General features: G+C 54.0%; 1 protein-coding gene across 8 annotated transcripts in view; it reads left to right on the forward strand.

Annotated features, from left to right (window-relative positions):
• Positions 1 to 811: 811 nt before the first annotated feature.
• The window catches only part of FMNL2 (formin like 2), a 128,239-nt gene continuing 116,597 nt past the window's right edge, over positions 812 to 12,453 (forward strand). For all 8 annotated transcript variants that reach the window (XM_053982591.1, XM_053982587.1, XM_053982590.1 and 5 more), the window contains exon 1: positions 812 to 968. In XM_053982591.1, the coding sequence (XP_053838566.1) occupies positions 852 to 968 (117 nt within the window). In that variant the 5' untranslated portion in view covers positions 812 to 851. The remainder of the gene's footprint in view (positions 969 to 12,453) is intronic.

Raw genomic sequence — 12,453 nt, forward strand, 5'->3', positions numbered from 1 at the left:
GATGAGCCTCCTGAGTACACCCAGGCAGCTTCAGCTCGGGTACGGATGTGTCGGGGTGCTGAATTCACGGGGATCATCACCCCGTTTGTCCTGATTTCAGTCGCTCGGGATAATGGCTGGGGTGACCAAGTCCTTGGGCACCTACAGCCTTTTTGGCGAGCAGCAGGACCACGGCTTTCCATAGCAAAGGTCTAGAGTTAATCACAGCATCACAGAATCCCAGACTGGTTTGGATTTAAAGGGACATTAAAGCCCACCCAGCGCCACCCCATCCATGGGCAGGGACACCTTCCACTGTCCCAGGCTGCTCCAAGCCGCGTCCCACCCGGCCTTGGGCACTTCCAGGGATCCAGGGACAGCCACAGCTGCTCTGGGCACCTCTGCCAGGGCCTGCCCACCCTGCCAGGGAAGGATTTCTCCCGAATCTCCGCTCTCCCCCTGCCCTCGCTGTAAACCATTCCCTGCGTCCACTCACTCCGGGCCGGCGCCAGCGCGGCCGCCGAGGCAAAATGGAGGCGGCGGGGTCTCCCCCCACCCCTTTTCCCCATTTTTCCACCCTTTTCCAGGCATTCCCACCCCTCGCCCGCGTCCCTCCCCCGGCCGGCGGCGGGACTACGAGTCCCATGGCGCCGCGGGCCGGGGGCGGAGCGGGGCTTTGTGCGGGCGGCATGCGGGGGAGCCGCAGCCGGGGCTGGAGCCGGAGCCGGAGCGAGCCCGCCCCGGGGGGAGGAGGGCGAGGGCGGCGAGCCATGACGGGCGGCGGCGCCGCGGAGCGCCCGCGGTGGTAGAGGGCGAGCGCGGGGCGCGGAGCCCGCCCGGCGCGGGGCGCGGAGCAGCGCGGAGCGGCCGCCATGGGCAACGCGGGGAGCGTGGACGCGCAGCAGACGGAGCTGAGGGCGCACAGCGTCCCCCTGAAGCTGCCCATGCCCGAGCCCGGAGAGCTGGAGGAGCGCTTCGCCGTGGTGCTGGTGAGCGCCGGCCCCATTGTCTGCGGGCAGCGCGGAGGGGCCGCCGGGGAGGAGCGCGGCGGGGGAAGGAGAGGGGGGGAGCGGCGGAAAGTTGGCTCGGGAGCCGCGGCCGGGCACAGGTGGGCTCGGCGGGGCGGTGCCGCCCCGCGGGACGGGGCCGCGGCTCTTTGTCTCGGCAGCCCCCCCGGAGGGCCGCCGTGCCCCGGCCCGGGCGGCTCCCGGGGCCGGGGCGGGCAGCGGCGGCGGAGCGCAGCCCGCGGGGAGCGGAGCGGGAGCGGCTGCGGGGACACCCGCTCTGCTCCGCCGGGGACACCCCGGGGACACCCGCTCTGCTCCGCCGGGGACACTCGGGGACACCCGCTCTGCTCCGCCGGGGACACCCGCTCTGCTCCGCCGGGGACACCCCGGGGACACCCGCTCAGCTCCGCCGGGGTCACTCGCTCTGCTCCGCCCGGGACACCCGCTCCCGTGCCCCCCCGGCTTTCTCCTCCGGGGGACGCCCCGGTCCTGTCCCCCCCACGCCAGGGAGGGAACACCCCGGTCCGTCTGCCCCGGACCATCCCGGGGTTTTTTTGCATTTCAGCAGCACGGACGGGTCGCTGTGTGAGATCAGCTCCCAGGGAAGGGCTGAGCTTTCCCTGGGCAAAGCTCCCGCTGCCTTTGGGGTACCCAGGCAGCGCGGCTCCGCGGTCGCGCCCCATCTCTTTTCTGCCGTGCTTTTTTTTTTTTTTTTTTTTTTTTTTTCTTCCTTGGAGCCACGTTTGCGTGTGGAACGGGAGCTGGGGGAGGAGGGCGAGCGGCTCCATGTGCGTGCCATGCCCTGCGCTCGCCGTAATGCCACGGGAAGCCCGGAGCTGCCGGGGTAATTCCCGTCTCGCATCCCAGAGCCGCCCCCCCGCTCCCTGAAACGCTCCCGGCGCTGGGCGAGGATTCACAACTGGTGTGTGTTGGGGATTATTTCTGGTTAGACCCAATTAGATTATCATGTCTAAGAAAAGAATAAGCCTATTCAGTCAGGAACCCCCACTGACGAGCCAAATGGCGAGTGAGATGTTACGATTATTAGGCACAGTGGAGAAAAGCCCGGTGTCGCGTCGCTCTTGTCGGGGAAAGCCCGGGGTCGTGTTGGGGATGGGAGATGCTCCCACAGGCAGCACATGGCTCAGAATCCAGTCTGGGCTCATCTGTGACTACCAGAAGGGCTCCTGGCTCCGTCAGCCTGCGTGGTCTGCGGGAGGAGATCGGAGGGTTTGGGTTAGGGGATGGTGATGGATGGGATCTGTAAAAGGCAGAGACGTCACTTGGGGCAGCCTTAGAAACGTGTGAGGTAAATACGGGAGATAACAGCACCCAGCCTGTCGTTTCCTGAGGTGCTTGGAAGGTTTTAGAACCCTTCAGCTAAGGGTGGGAGGATGGGTGCTGCAGCTTTGCTGGAGGGAGAGGCCGGCCATGCAGGTGGGCAGTCTGTACGAATGTGCTGGGGGATGATTTTCCCCCACCTTGATCTCTTCTCCCACTGGGGGAAGCTGCGAGACGGGACTCAAACAGCCCCAAAAATCACCTTCATGCCGTTCTTGCAGCCAGCCAGGGATGGCTGGTGTTGCTGCAGCTTCCAGGAAATCTCTGACCAGTTCGTGAAAGAAGAAACTGCTGGGCTGTGATTATTTTGTTTTCTCTGTGGCTCTGAGGGAGAGATGAGTGTGCCACTGGTCAAACCCCAGAATGGGGTAGGCTGGAGAAGTGCAGGGATTAACGAGAAAGGAATGATTAGGGGAAAAACCGTGAGGAATATTTTCTGTGGGGAGAGAGGATTAGTCAGGAGATGGGAGCATGAAGAAGGAGATGCTGAAGGTTATAAGACTAAATCTCACCTTCCTTATGTGCTGTCTTAAGAAATTAGCCTGGCACAGGCGTTGCTGGCACACTCAGAGCCCTGGTGAGGTCCCGAGGGCTGTGCTGACAATACCAATTTCCATATCTCTGCTGAAATTCCCAAGGCTGATTTGGGTGTTGATGAACACAGTGAGTGGCTGTGTGCAGGTCTCCCTCCTCACACTGGGTGAGTTGTGCCCATCTCTGTGTGGGAGAGGTCCCTCCTGTGTGTTTGGAAGTTTTGTTCTCCTCCCTCGTGCAGAGCAGGGAGCCCTGGCCCTCCAAACCACGAGGAGAGCACACTTGGCCATGATTTCACCGTGAGTGCCATGACACTTTCATCTTTTCCACCTCAAACACGCTGTCCTGGGCTGCTCCAGCACCTCTGGAGTCCCTTCAGCGAGGGGATGCAGTGCCTGGAGGTGATGGATGTGTGCCAGCTTGTGTTTGCTGGGCTCTCAGAGGATTTTGTGTTGAGAAAGGGCTCTGGTTTGTCCACCTCGAGCACCCGCACCTGGTCACCTCAAAAACACACCTGGTCACTTGGAACACACACCTGGTCACTTGGAACACACACCTGGTCATGTTGTGCACAACACTGTCACCTCCCTGCCTCCTGACCCTCCTCGAGGTGCCTGAATTGCAGGAGATGATGGGCACTGCTCCAGGTCACGTTTTTTGGGTGAAGTTCTCAGATCTGTGCTCCCTGTGCCCTCGGCGTTCCTGAGGTGCCCTGAGCCAGCAGAGGGACAGGGATGCCCCTGGCTGTGCCACTCCTGGTGGTGTGTTGGGCAGTAGTTGGGGTTTTCCCCGTGGGTCTGTGTCTCCTGGTGCTGTTTTTGGCACTGCTGTAGGAAATGTGCTGCCGTGGCTCGTGTGTTGAGCCTGTGCTCTGCGTGTGCGTTCCAGGAGGCTGCGTTTGATGGGATGAACTTCAAGGGGGAAAATGTGCAGGACAACCCAAGAGAGATCCAGGTTTCTTCAGTCTGTAAGCCGAGTGTTGTTCCTTCCATCCTTCAAGCTGATGGGAGTTCTCCCCTTTTCCTGTGAAATGATTCCCTTCCTCTCGGGGTTACAGGAGAATGTGAACTCCAGGGAAGCAGTGGTGTGGTTTTGCCACCAAGTTCCCACTTTGGCTGTGCTGGGTCTTGTAGTAAGCACATTTTTCTCTCTCTCAAGATTTTTATTAAAGTACACAGAGAGAAATGAAAGAGAAAACAATTTCTATTTCTACTCCTTATTTTTCTCTTGTAGAATGTGTTTAGAAAATTGTTTACCCAGAGTGAACACTTAGATCATAGTAGATTGTTTAAGCCTAACAGCCAATCAGATCCACCTGTATCTAAGCTCTAGAGAACAAAGTCACGAGTTGTAAAGAAGTTAAATATAATAGTTTAAGAAAGTAACATGTAGTGTTTAGTATCCTCTTTTATATAACATATTAATATATTATAACATAATTATAATAAAGCAATCATAATAAATAATAAAGCAATTCTAAAATAAAGTTAGACATCATCATTCTTCCCATTAAGTTCACCAACATCTACAACAGGGTCTCAGCTCTGGCTTTGGCTCTGAGCTTCCCATCCCCATGGGAATGTCCCAGCCTTGTCCCTTCCCCAGTGCTCTCTCCTCAGCAGTGTGGGATCTTTCCCTACACACACGTGGGCATAAATCCTGAATTCTGGTGACCACCCCATGTCTGCTCAGGGCAAACCCCAGTTCAGCAGCCCAGGGGTGCCAGAGGCGTCCACAGACGCGGTGGCACCGGAGCTGGGAGCTGTGGGAGCCGATCCCAGATTTCCAGCTCCTGCAGCAGGGTGGTCTCCCCGCGCCCTGCACGGGGCTGCACGTTTGCAGATGCCACGTGGTTTGGAGGAAGCAGCCAGGCCGGGCTTGGCAGGGGAAATCGCTGCCTAATGAGCTGTGATTGACATAATTTGACTGCTGGATTACAAATCTGCGGTGAGGTTAACAGGAAATATCCTCTTCCCCCTCCCAGTGGGCTTGGGGTGCACAAAGGGCTCCTCTGTGCCCGCTGCCGTGGGATGGAGGGCTCGGCCAGAGGGTGAGGGAGCTGTTCCTGCCATCCCCAGGTGAGGCACCTACCTGTTCCTGCTTTGCCCACAGGAGCACCTCCCTTCTGCTGGAATTCCCTTCTTGCCCCTGGATTTTGTCCGAGCATCATTTTCCATCCCAGGGAAGGCAGCTTGAGTGTCTCCTGCTGAAGGATTTGGAAGCTCAGTGTGAAAACTCTTAATGTTTCCCAGCTGTTCCTCATTGTCTACCAGATATATTAGGCATTGTTTTATAAAATATATATATGCATTTTAAACCATATGTATGGTTTAGGGTCTGCAAATCGTTACGGAGCACGAGGGGGCTGCAGGAGATATCTGTGGGATAGGATCAGCCTCCCTGCTTTGGTGGGGCACTGGATTCCTTGTTGTGATCCCTAAATTTAACAGGATTCCCTTGGGATGGATTTGAGTTGAGATCCTGAACCACCTGATGCAGGTGGGAGTGGTACTGGGGAGGTGAGAGACACTGAGGTGGCTTTAGGAATGTGCAGGAAAATGGGATTTCTAAAACTGCAGATCTCAAACAGACCTGAGGGGTTTCCTTGTTCAGGCCTCAGCTCTGACAGGCTCCTGCCACTGGGGATTTTCCTCAAGGTCTCGTGAAGTGACTGGGGCACTTCTTGAAGAAACAACCTCATAACTCACATGGTTAAATTATATATATTTCAGAGGGTTTAAATGTACAGCACTGCTGGGTGGTGACACTTCTGCCCAGCTGCTTTGTCAGTCAGGGGGTGGCATTTGTAAGTTTTTCCACCCAGACATCACAGGGGAACATTTTTGTAAAACTGATTTTTTTTCCTTTGAGTGTCTGGAATAGGAGGGTACTGTGGTGGGTATTTAGCTGGTGGTAACCCTGCTAAAATTAATTTCAGCTCCTGGAAACCTGGAAGACTTCTGAAATGGCTGGGCTGATGTAGATGCATATATTTTTTGGTGTACCATTTTTCCGTGCCAAATAATCCCATTACTTTGGGTGATGGTGGAGGGATGAACCCTCCAAATTGCACATTAAATTTCGTTTAAGGTGAACAACAGCAGGTCAAGCAAACTCTCTGCTTTTACCTTTAACCTGCCCCATCCTCTTTCCTCAGAGCATTGAAGCTTTATCAAACATCTCTATCGACTTCCTTAACCTTGTGTGCGAGATAAAGGGGTTTTTTTATGATTTTTGTTTTGTCTGCATGAGCAAGGTCGTGCCGGAGCTGGCCCTGAGGTGTGAAATGGTCTCTGGTGAACTGCTCCACCTCATGGGTGATGCTGAGGAAAGCACTGAGAGGTGCAGGATGAAATTCAGAGTTTGCAAGGCGATCTGAAATAAATCAGTGGCTCTTGAGTAGTTTCTGATTGGTGATTGAATGACTCGAAGCCACGGGTGGCTGCCCTCAGCCTTTCATTTTAAAATCACTCCAGCTTTTCCTGCTGCATGAGGAGGTATTAAAGTGCACAGAAACTTCTCCCCCTGAATGGCAAAACTCAGCAGATAACAAACCCAAAGCAGTGTTTGATTTCCTCCTGTGCTTCCAGAAGGACATTGCTGGTTTTACTTTTGGGATTGTTGGACAAAGCTTGTGAAACATTCAGGCAACTTCTTAAAAACTCCAACCCCTTTTGGAGTAAAACATCCATGTGAAGGTGTGCATGGGAGTTACCAGGGTCCTGTGTTTGTGTGGCTGCTTTGGAGAAGGGGAGTGGTTTTTCCCTGCTGGGATTTTGGATTTTTCCCTGCTGGGATTTTGGATTTTTCCCTGCTGGGATTTTGGATTTTTCCCTGCTGGGATTTTGGGTTTTTCCCTGCTGGAATTTTGGATTTTTCCCTGCTGGGATTTTGGGCTTTTCCCTGCTGGGATTTTGGGTTTTTCCCTGCTGGAATTTTGGATTTTTCCCTGCTGGGAATTTGGGTTTTTCCCTGCTGGGATTTTGGGTTTTTCCCTGCTGGAATTTTGGATTTTTCCCTGCTGGGATTTTGGATTTTTCCCTGCTGGGATTTTGGGTTTTTCCCTGCTGGAATTTTGGATTTTTCCCTGCTGGGATTTTGGGTTTTTCCCTGCTGGGATTTTGGATTTTTCCCTGCTGGGATTTTGGGTTTTTCCCTGCTGGAATTTTGGATTTTTCCCTGCTGGGATTTTGGGTTTTTCCCTGCTGGAATTTTGGATTTTTCCCTGCTGGGATTTTGGGTTTTTTCCCTGCTGGGATTTTGGGTTTTTTCCCTGCTGGGATTTTGGATTTTTCCCTGCTGGAATTTTGGATTTTTCCCTGCTGGGATTTTGGATTTTTCCCTGCTGGGATTTTGGGTTTTTCCCTGCTGGGATTTTGGGTTTTTCCCTGCTGGAATTTTGGATTTTTCCCTGCTGGGATTTTGGGTTTTTCCCTGCTGGGATTTTGGATTTTTCCCTGCTGGGATTTTGGGTTTTTTCCCTGCTGGGATTTTGGGTGCTCCTTCCAGCTGCAGAAGGGATTGGGCTGCTGTTCCATGTGGGGTCAGCACCAGCCCTGCTTCCACAGGGTCCAGGCAGTTTCCTGCTCTCATTTTGAGTCCAGCACCTGCTGAAGAAATGATTTTTTCATCCCAGTCTGTCAGAAGAAGTGGTTTAAATCTGCCCCCTTGCTCTGGAGCTGAGGGGGTGAATGGCCCTGCAGGGTTTTATCTTCCTCCTTATTTCATGCTCGGGATCCATCCTAGAATGAAACCAACCTTTGACATTCACTTTCTGATTTCAGTTTGCTCACTGAGAGGCAAACCTTGTGCCATGCCTGCCTTTCCCCCCAAACACACATTTGGAGCTTTCTGTTCATTTTTTTTCCCAGGCTGTTGCTGTTCTTCCAGCTGGGTAGCTGGGAAGGGGGAGTGAGCAGAGCCCAGTGCTCCTTTGGAGGTGGGGAATTCCTGGTTGCAGTTTTGCTTTTGCTTTCCTTTGCTGGCCCAGCCGTGGTTTGTGATGCTGGCTTTGGGTGGTGGCAATGGGGAGGTTTGTGCCCAGCTGAAAGGGCTGGCACTGGTGCCCACTGTGGGTTTAGGGCACAGGGAATGTGAAATCCCTTGGGCTGTGCTGCAGGTTCTGCTGAGTTGTTGTCGGGCTTGGTGACGTCCAGCAGGAGAGTTTGGTGGCACTTTTGCACCAAAACCATCCCAGGGTGCTCCAAACCCTGTCCAGCCTGGCTTTGGACACTTCCAGGGATTGGGGCAGCCACAGCTTCTCTGGGAATTCCAGCCCAGGGCCTCCCCACCCTCCCAGGGAGGAGTTCCTTCCCAAAATCCCACAAAGCTGGGAGATGGCAAGGGCGGCCCTGGGGGCTCCTGCTGCCATCACCAACCCCTTCTGCCCCTGGACCACCAGGACAGAACCTCTGAAAGGGCAGGAGGCCAGAGTGACAGAATCCCAGCATGGCCTGGCTTGGAAGGGACTTTAAATCCCATCCAGTGCCAGCCCTGCCATGGCAGGGACACCTCCCACTGTCCCAGGCTGCTCCATGCCCGGTCTGGGACACTGCCAGGGAGCCAGGGGCAGCATCTCTGTGAACAACCCGGATTTCTGGGATTCTGTGATCCACAGCCAGCCCTGCCTCTCTCCCGGGCTGGCCTGGGTCTGGCAGGGCAGGCTGGCACCCGGCTGTGCCCGCAGGAGCCCGTGCTGGAGCCCTGGCACCGTGACCTCGCTCTGCTCTGCCCAGCACGAGCGCATGAATTATGCACCACATGCTAATGCAGCAGCACTTCAGCACCAGATTATTTTTAAGCATCTGGGCTGCGTCTTGGCTTTGAGTGGAGCACTTTCTGATCAGGATCCAAACACGTCCCCGTGCAGGAAGGCAGGCACGAGAAGGGCTTGGCTTTCCTGCTCCCTTTCCGTGTCCTCGGAAGGTGTGGGGACAGCAGGAGGCTGGAGCTGTGCCTCTGGAGGGCTTTTTCTGCCTCTGCTGGGAGGTGTGAATGGGATTTTTCTTTGGTAAGCAGAAGATTAGAGTTTAAAACCAGTTTGCAGTGTGCTTGCAGGCAGTGCTGCTGATCAGGACTTCTGTGGCAGTGGGCAGCCACGTTTGAGACAAACTCAGCTGAATGATTGTTTCTTTTCTTTGGAAGAGTCTGTTTGGGAATTCAGCATGGGAAATAAGTGACATCAGCTTGTTCCATTTGATTTATATTTGGGTTAGAGAAAATCTCTACCCCGGGGCCAAAGGGCTCAGGCTGGTCAGGTAACAGCACCTGGAGCTGCTGGTGCTTAAAAAGTGGGAATTTCCCGTTTATCCCATCCTGGTTTCAGCTCTGGAGGGGTGAGCAGGTTTCCATCACTTCATGTGCTCACACCAGTTGGCCCCAAGGGTTGTGCTCTTGCCCACAAGAGGTTGTTGCTGGGAAATGCCAGTTAGTTCTGCTCCAGCTGAGGCTGGATTTCAGGGAAAGGCTCTTCCCCCACGGGGTGCTGGGCACTGAGAGCTCCAGGAGCATTTGGACAGCGCTCCCAGGGATGCCCTGGGTGGGATTTTATTGTGAATGCAGGTGAACACAGTGGGCAAAAATGCTGATGTGTGACTCCAGCTCAGAAGGCTGAATGATTTCTTTATTATAACTATGCTAGAATACATTAATACAGTATTTAAAGGAGATAGTAAAACTACAAACCTACTTTTCTAACTACCAAATCTAACTGACAACTTGTGACCCTGTTCTCAACAGTCCAGCCACAGGTGGGTTGGATTGGCCATCAGGTTCAAACAATCCTCACCAGAATCCAACCAAGCAATGACCCCCAGGTAAACAATTCTCCAAGCACATTCCACATGGGAAAAACAAGGAGCAGAAATAGAAATTGTTTTCTCTTTCTTTCCTCGGTGCTCCTCTATGAAAAATCCTGAGAGAGAGAAGAATGTGCCTGCGACAGGATTTTGGGATTTTGGATCCATGATCCTGTGGGTCCCTTCCAGCTCAGGAGATCCCCTGATGCTGAGATCTGTGCCTGGTGAGGTGTCTGTGATGTTTTCACTCACGGCTCTGACCCTGACCCGCTCTGTGGTTCCCAGTGCCCAGAATTCCGTAAGGATGTGCTGGAAAACCCAAGCATTCATCTACCCAGGCTTTGCCTCTTCCTAAAACACCTTTCTCCAGTGTTTCGTGGCAGAGAGACTTGGCTCATGTAGAACTTGTGTGTGCTGGGCTCTCAGTAACATATTGCAGAGCCCAGCGTGTGCTGGGCTCCAGCTCAGCCCGGGCTCTCTTTAACAAAACAAGGGTTTGTCTGCGGGGACTGCGCAGCGTTAAACACACATTTGGGGAGGATATTCATAAAGCACCAGAATGGGGGCTTTGTCCTGCCAATGAATGCTCCTCACATGAGGGCTGGGCCGTGCTGCACCTCCAGGGCTCTCCCTCAGCTCTGGAGAGTGGCCGTGGGTCCTGGCTCGGGAGCTGGAGCCGCGCCCGGCGCTCCCCAGCGCTGGGGACACCTCGGCACGGGAACTGGGAGCTGCCCTGGGAACTGGGAGCTGCCCTGGGAACTGGGAGCTGCCCTGGGAACTGGGACAGCACTCCCAGGCCTGGGCTGGGCCCCAGGGAGGGATCCCGTGGCAGGAAGATCCACAGGAAAGCTCCCAGAGGTTGTGACTTCCCACGTCACGTTGCCCGAGCAGCGCGGAGCGGGGTTAACCGTGGACGGGACACGGGAATGGCTTCCCAGAGGGCTGGGGTGGATGGGATTTGGGGATTTTGGGAAGGAATTCCTGGCTGGGAGCATGGGCAGGGTCTGGAATGGATTTCCCAGAGAAGCTGTGGCTGCCTCTGGACCCTCTGGAGGTGTTCCAGAACAGCTTGGAGCAGCCTGGGGCAGCAGAAGGTGTCCCAGCCCATGGCTGGGCTGGCACTGGATGATCCTTCATGTCCTTTCCACCTGAAAGCACTCTGGAATTCTGTAGCTCCTTTCAGAGGTTGTGTCCTGGTGGTCCAGGGGCAGAAGGGGGTGGTGATGGCAGCAGGAGCCCCCAGGGCTGCCCCTGGCGTCCCCAAATTTTGTGGGCAGCTCCCCACGTGGCTGTTGGCCGAGGGCAGGAGTTGCTCCAGGACAAAATATTCTTGAGCCTTCCAGAATCACATGAAGAGATTTTAGATTTTGTAGTGTGTATCTGGCTGTTGTGAGAGATACCTTAAAAAGTACAAAAATTGTTTTTTTCCCCCTCTTTTTCTATTTAATATATATTGTTTGGCCAGAAACCCTTTACTATAAAAGGACTTTGGGCAGCTCTAGTGTACATCTGTTCCTTGTTTGTCTGCAAAATGACTGCACAGTGGAGGCCAAAGGCAGAGAATAGAGGGTTGTACAAATTGGCAAAGTTGCTGAAGTCTTTCAGAAGCCAGTAATTACAATGAAGAAGCAAATTGTTCGATGCAGAAATCCTGGTTGTTCATCCATCCAGCATCCTGGCGTGTCCCCTCCCGTGGCTCCCCTTGTCCTGCTTTCCAGAGGACAGACAAATATCACAGATATCCCAAATATCCCAGTTCCACCTGGGCCAGGCTTGGGGCTGGCTGGGTGGCACCGTTGTGCAGAGGGCCTGGGAAGGGATGGAAGTGGCTTGGCTGAGTTCATACAGCACTTTTCTGACAAACCCAATGATTTACTGTGTTTGGGAGTGCTTCAAAGGCCTCTCTGCCCAGCTCTGAGCCTTGCAAGTGCAGATGATCAAATAAATTAACTATCACAAATATTTAACTTAAAGCCGGCTCAAACAGGAGCTTTGATGTTGAGTGTGTGTGTGGGGGAGCCTCTGCGTGGCTGTGCACTCTCCCAGGGGTAGTGGGTGAGCACTGAATTTGTCTCTTCTCTCAGATACAAGAAGCCTAAAACTGGAAATGTAAAGAATAATTAATTGCATTTATTATTCCCCCTCCATGGGCAGCAGGTTGGGGATACAGCACTGGGTGGCACTGGGATGAACTGTGGCACAAGGAGTTTTCCTGGGAAGCTGATGGAAAACGGACTGAGCAGGGCAGTCACACTTTTGAGGACTGGAGTGTTGGCTGTGCCATCCCTACAAAAATCTTTGGCTCAGGGCTGATTTTTCATGGCACTGCTGCCAGGTGTTGCTTGGTGGCCACAACTCTCCAGGTAACTGGAGTCCATTTGATGTCGGGATAATTATTCATGGACTGAGCCAGGATTGTTGGGTAATTAATTTAATCCTTGTGTCATGCAGCTGCTTACAGGTAGCTGGGCTGGATGGCTGAGAGTTGTGTTGGCCAAAAATTGCAGCTCCCTGCAGTAGTCTGGGGGTTGTCAGAGCTTCCCAGTGAAGTGCTCGCAGGGAATTGTGTCTGAGAGCTCAGCTCGGCTCCGTGGCAGAGCTTCAGCTGCAGATCCCTGTTCTCTTGATCATCTAAATGAGTATCTGAGCGTGGCAAATGCACAGTGTGCTTTTTGCTAAATAAAACAAGGACTTTGGTGCTTGACGGGCGTTTTTGCCCCGTGAATTTTTCTGGAGCCTCTGGCGGTGCTGCTGTGGAGGAAGGAGAGGAGTGAGAGGGGCTTGGAGCAGCCTGG

This window comes from Vidua macroura, chromosome 7 (genome assembly GCF_024509145.1).
Source record: "Vidua macroura isolate BioBank_ID:100142 chromosome 7, ASM2450914v1, whole genome shotgun sequence".
Lineage (NCBI taxonomy): Eukaryota > Metazoa > Chordata > Aves > Passeriformes > Viduidae > Vidua > Vidua macroura.